At 42.3% G+C, this 6,384-nt stretch overlaps 1 protein-coding gene across 1 annotated transcript; it reads left to right on the top strand.

Annotated features, from left to right (window-relative positions):
* Window positions 1–5,186: 5,186 nt before the first annotated feature.
* LOC139888336 (uncharacterized) lies at window positions 5,187–5,633 on the top strand. Its single transcript, XM_071871346.1, has one exon. It carries the CDS (start codon window positions 5,187–5,189, stop codon window positions 5,631–5,633), a length of 447 nt encoding a protein of 148 aa, XP_071727447.1.
* Window positions 5,634–6,384: the final 751 nt, after the last annotated feature.

Here is a 6,384-nt window from a genome sequence, read left to right as displayed (position 1 = left end):
CATAAAGTAACGCACTTTCCAACCTTCTTCTTCCTGCAGGACTCCTCCCCACTCTTGTCAGCATGCTTGCACTCTATCTTGTGGGAAGAAATGCCCTAGTCAGCCGAGCCCCCTTGTTAATGATCGGCGTCAAAGTACTAATCAAAAATAGCCTAATTACCTTTAACTAGTAAGGGTAAGCAATATTCGTTCCACGGGAAATAGTGGTTAATAACAAGCAATTTTCAAGATTTGGTTGTTTGATTAACTAATGAGTAACTAAGCCTAATTAATTAAATTGAGACTTAAAAATTTAAACTAAGAGCATAATTGAAATGTTGAAATGTAAACGATAAGATTAAAAGCCTTTATCCCTTCACAATCCCAATTTAGCATGCATTCATTCAAACAAGCTTATGTTTACCTAGTATTGATCAAATCTCATAGATAAGATTTATTAGGTTCAACAATTCTAACTATCTTGAGATTGAACTATGCAAACTAGACAATATGTCTTTATCCTTAATCTAATTAACACTATGTTGGATCAAGAACACAATGTTAAATCACAATAATTCAACTTGCAATAATAAAAACCATAGAACTTGCATTGATCAATAATTGATTGGTTTATAAAATCACAATCCAAAAGACATAAGCATTAAAACATTATAAACCACATAAACTTGAATGAAATAGTACATGTTTAATTGTTCATGGAAGGAATAAAGATAAGAAAACTAGCCAAACATGTTGGTGATGATGATCATGGTGATTTCTTGAGATTGCATGAAGAATACCATTTTATCCCTTGCTTGAATCCTTGATTGATGATGATTATGGTGTGTTCTTGTGTGATTAGGGTTGATCTCTGCACTAAAAACTGATAGAAAAAGTGTTCTTTTTGTAACCCTAGTCCTCCTTCATATAGGGGTTAGATAACTTGATCCCAAAGCTAAAACTCAAAATTCCCGGCATCAGCACATTACATGGGCGTAATTTACGCCACCCTGGCGTAAATTACGCCAGCTTTATGGACAAAGAAGGTGTATTTGTACGCCAGTGTTGCAATTTTTTCCTGAGCTTCACCTGAGAGTGGGCGTAATTTACGCCCACCTGGCGTAAATTACGTCAGTGTTAATTTCCTGACTCCAAATCCTGTTTTGTCCAAGTTTGTTCCTAACTCGAGTTCAATTATCATTTTTCACACCTTTTTACACCAATTTCCTTCCTCAACTGTAGAACACAAAATCACACCAAAGTATCTTGTTTTTCGCTTAATTAGGATTACTTTTCACCTCATTTACATATAAACGGTCGTGTTAAATAACGACTGATCAAATCCCCCACACTTTTCTTTTGCTTGTCCTCAAGCAAATCTTCAACTCAATTCTCTACCAAATGATAAGTCTTTAAAACACATGTAGAACCGAAACGCCTTGACTTCAATATGAAACATCAAAATCCACTGACATGTCCCCCACTTGAAATTAACCAATTTTAACTTCCCAAATTGAATCACGATTATAATATCATCTTTCTTGAATGAATACTTCATAATGAAAATGTAAAAGAACCTCGAACTTTGAGATCTTCAAAAAAACCATGAATCGAGTAGGAGCCATCCGCCAAACGAACCAGAAATTGTGATACAAGAAGCATTTACTGTCAATTCCATATTTGTTTTAAAGGTTGGTGTGCCAGAGTGTCCAAAGACACCCTTTTGGTTCTACCGATGTTTTAGGATAACGTCACTCATCTCATGTCCCAACAACTCCTCCGGTGACTCTCGGAGCAGGGTGGAAAATCGAAGGAGGGTCGTGGAATTTAAGTCCCACGTGACTTATAATGATAAGCATAATGATCCGTCTCAAAATGACATTAATAAAGTAGCGACCGGCTAGGATCTTACCCGGTATGGTCCATCCCGGAAGAAGGGCTACTCCCCGACATCATCCGTCATATGTAGGCAGTCATGATAACTATAACCGTGAAGAAACACTTGGAATAAGTAGAAAGCAAAACCTTCCTGGATTAGACTGAGAGCTCCGTGACACCTTAGACGGAACCGATATGCTGCTGGTACCGTCACCACTTCTCGGTTCGGTATTTCAACCAGGCATAAAGATACCCTCCCAGGACAAGCACGCCGTCCCGGAGAAAGTGCACTGTCCGGAGTAGACACGTCATCCCGGAACGAATACTCGATCTTGGAACAAACATACAAACAAGTTGCATGCCACGTCAGCCCACGAATCTAGGAAAGTTTGTTAGGATCTGCTCGATTATTCCCATGAAAAGGACAGGTGCCACGTCACCCCTCGGGATTGGCAAAGTTTGTTACAACCATGAAAGGGACATGTGCCACGTCATCATTCCCTCACAACACCTATAAATACGATGACAAGATCATTCATTCACACAACACTGGATACATTAATGTTACTCTGCCCAAATCAACTACGGTAGCATTACTCCAGTCATTAACTCTATTCCGATCAATGCTCCGATCATCGTCGGAATTAATCCCCACTCTTAGATATTAACTTATTCGATAACAATCGGTTTGATCCACCACCGGTATCCCTTTGGTTTTTTTTGCAGTCTGCATGACGGGGGTTAATTCAATCGATTGTTTTACGCCCTTGGAATCCAGATTCCAAATCGGGGTTTGCACAATTATTGGAGTTAAAACATTCGACTTACTCTTTTTCCCAAATCAAGCACTCAAACTCGAAGTCTATCTACACTAGACGATTTTGGTTTGATCAAATGGCACTATCTAAAAGTACGAAATTAATCACTGCTTACCTTAATGAGCTAGAAGATGAAGAAGCAAGCCCGAATAACACAGCCGACGTTGATGTGTACATGATTCACTCATGGGTCGCCGGAGAGCGACGCAAATCAGGAGTGTTAGATGAATGGAAGCATGAACCAATCGTCTTCCCTCATTGTTTAATATTAACCCATATTCAGATCCTGTCATCATTTGGGCACACATCTCCAATTGTCAAATTGGACGAATTTACACCGACACAGGTGCAGGAGCAGAGGTCATGTTTGAACACTGGTTTTTGCAGTTACCAGAGAGCATTCGCCGGTAAAAGAAAGCCGCGACATCCCCGTTAGCAGGGTTCAACAGTGCCGTAACCTAGCCAGTAGGCTCCATCACGATGGAAGTTGTACTAGGAAAATTACCTTATCAAAGCACTACGAACATAGAATTCTCTATCGTCAAAACAGACTCCTGGTACAACGTCATCCTTGGGCGTAACGCCATGCAAAAATTTGGGGCAATCATGTCCACAGTACATGGCATGCTAAAATTTCCAACCCCAACCGGCATAGCAACCATCCGGACATAGGAGATGGAGCCGGTTGAGTGCTTGCAAATATTTAAAGGTGCAGATCACATCACAGTGCATGATGACTGCTACGTATCACCAAACCCTAAATACCCAGAGCAAAGGATCCAAATCGGGACGACTTTGAGTGGTGACGCAAAGGATACACTTTGCAAACTCCTAGCGGCAAACATCGATGTCTTCGTCTAGGAGCCATCCGATATGACAGGAGTCCCTTGTGAGATAGCACAGCACCGGCTAAACGTAAACCCGAACTTCACAACGGTCGTTCAGAAGAAAAGAGCAATGGCGTTAGAAAGGAGCGAATTCCTGGAAAACGAGGTACAACAACTGGTCGATGCCGGTATAATGAAAAAAGTAAAATACCAAACATGGGTGGCGAACCCCGTGATGGTAAAAAAGGCAGACAAATCTTGGCGTATGTGCGTCGACTACAAGGACATCAACAAAGCATGCCCGAAAGACAATTACCCTATGCCAGAAATCGACTGGAAGGTGGAGTCCCTATCGGTTTCCAGTTTCTAAGCTTCCTGGATGCATACAGGGGTTACCAACAAATCCCAATGGCAGAATTCGACGAAGAAAAAACTGCATTCTTCACAAACAAAGGCATTTTCTGTTATACAAAAATGCCATTTGGGTTAAAGAATGCCGGAGCAACATACCAACAGGTAATCGACAAAGCATTCCAGGACCAAATTGGACGAAATATCAAAGCATACGTGGACGACATCGTCATCAAGAGCAAAACATAGGAACAAATGATTTTGGACATCATTGAAACATTTGATTCACTACGCAAAATCAATATGAAGTTAAAATCCGTCAAAATGCTCTTTCGGAATAGAAGAAGGCCGTTTCTTAGGCTTCATGATAACTCCGAGAGGAATCAAGGCAAACCCGAAGAAAATCCAAGCAATCGAAGATATGCAGCCACCCAGGAATAAAAAAGACGTGCAAAGCTTAAATGGGAAGCTAGCGGCACTCACAAGGTTTCTGTCAAGAGCCGCCGACAGAGCTCTCCCCTTTTTCCAGACGTTAAAGGGTTGTCTGAGAAAAAAAGATTTCATTTGGACGGATGAGGCCGAGAAGGCCTTCCAGGATGTAAAGGCATTCTTAAAGGAGCTGCCAACATTAACGGCACCTATACCGGGTGAAACCCTCACGGTATACCTTGCCACCTCCTCTGAAGTAATCAGCTCGGTTCTAATCACCGATAGAGGTAATATCCAAATGCCGGTGTACTTCGTAAGTAAAGTATTACAAAACGGAGAAGTAAACTACCCGGCCATGGAAAAACTAATTTACGCCTTAGTGCACACAGCCAGACGGTTACGGAGATATTTTCAAGCACATCCGATACAAGTCTTCACGGACCAACCGATCAAACACGTCCTGACTAGATCAGAAATTTCTGGAAGAATGGCGAAATGGGCAATAGAACTTGGCGAGTACGAAATCACCTTCCTCCCGAGACATTCAGTAAAGGGCCAAGTCATAGCTGACTTCTTGGTAGAGCTCCCGTTCGATATGATCAAACAAGGTGAAACCACTATTACAAGAAGGGAAACGAATGAATTCTGGGAACTATATATGGATGGAGCGTCAAGTAAGGAGGGGCCCGGCATAGGCCTACTCCTCGTTTCCCCAAATGGAGAAGAAATAACCTACGCTATCCGGTTGAAGTTCGCAGCCTCAAACAACAAGGCCGAGTATGAAGCACTAATAGTCGAATTACGCTTGGCAAAAAGTATTGATGTACGACAACTTACAGCTTATTATGACTCACAACTGGTAGCAAGCTAGTTAAACGGTAGCTTTGAAGCAAGAGATACATCGATGCAAAAATACCTAGAGCTTACGAAAGCACTAACCAACACCTTCGCAGTATTTGAAATAAAGCAAATACCCTGTAACCGTAATAAGAAAGCAGATGCTTTGAGCAAGCTTGCCTCTCTGCTCTACGACCACTTCACCAAAAAGGTTATGGTTGAAGTACTGGAAAGAAAGTCAACCGAAGAGGATACTCTCATGGCAACAATCACAACGGAGGAAGAGTGTTGGATGACACCTTTCATAAAATACCTTGCTGATGGTACCCTCCCGAAGGACAAACTACAAGCCCGCAGGATACGAATGCGGGCACCAATGTACAACTTTAAAAATGGCATCCTGTATAAGAAATCATTCACAGAGCCTTACTTAAGATGCGTTGGCCCAACGCAAGCCAAAGAGATCATACAAGAAATGCACGAAGGAGCCTGCTCCACACATTCCGGCTACTGAACGATAGTTAGCAGGATCAAGAGAATGGGTTATTTCTGGCCACACATGTACCAGGACACATATGACCTGATCGTAAACTGTGAGGCATGTCAAATACACGCTCCCGTCGACAGATATCCTCGCCGTAACATGATTCCTATACACGCCGTTTGGCCGTTCTGCAAATGGGGGATCGACATTGTCGGCCCATTACCAGGAGGTATCGAAAACGTCAAATTCCTAGTAGTCGCAATCGACTACTTTACAAAATGGGTCGAGGCAAAACCGTTAAGCACGATCACGGGAAGAAAAATCTTAACCTTTTTATGGGAGGATATTGTCTGTCGTTTTGGTTTACCACGGGAGATAGTCAGCGACAACGGCACACAGTTTGCACACAATCCATTTAAGGACTGGTGTGCAGACATGGACATTCAACAGTCATTTACTTCTGTGGCCTACCCACAGGCCAATGGAAAAGTCGAGGTCACTACAGAGACATCGTTGCCGGCATAAAAGCAAGACTAGGTAAACACCGACAAGGATGGGTGGACGAGCTCCAACATGTACTATGGGCACACCAGACAATACCAAAAGATAGTACGAACGAAACAACTTTCAGCTTGGTGTACGGCACCGAAGCGGTTATGCCAGCTGAAGTACTTGTCCCAACCAACCGAATAACAACATTCGATGAACAACAAAACGATGAAGCATTACGAGAAAACTTGGATGCTCTAGAAGAACGACGGACGATAGCACATATCTGGCA

The sequence above is a fragment of the Rutidosis leptorrhynchoides genome, chromosome 2 (genome assembly GCF_046630445.1).
Source record: "Rutidosis leptorrhynchoides isolate AG116_Rl617_1_P2 chromosome 2, CSIRO_AGI_Rlap_v1, whole genome shotgun sequence".
Lineage (NCBI taxonomy): Eukaryota > Viridiplantae > Streptophyta > Magnoliopsida > Asterales > Asteraceae > Rutidosis > Rutidosis leptorrhynchoides.
This window is presented reverse-complemented; position numbering and strand designations above follow the sequence as displayed.

Coding starts and splice junctions, on each gene's coding strand:
- LOC139888336 (XM_071871346.1), top strand. CDS start 5,187: ATGCAAAAATACCTAGAGCTTACGAAAGCACTAACCAACACCTTCGCA.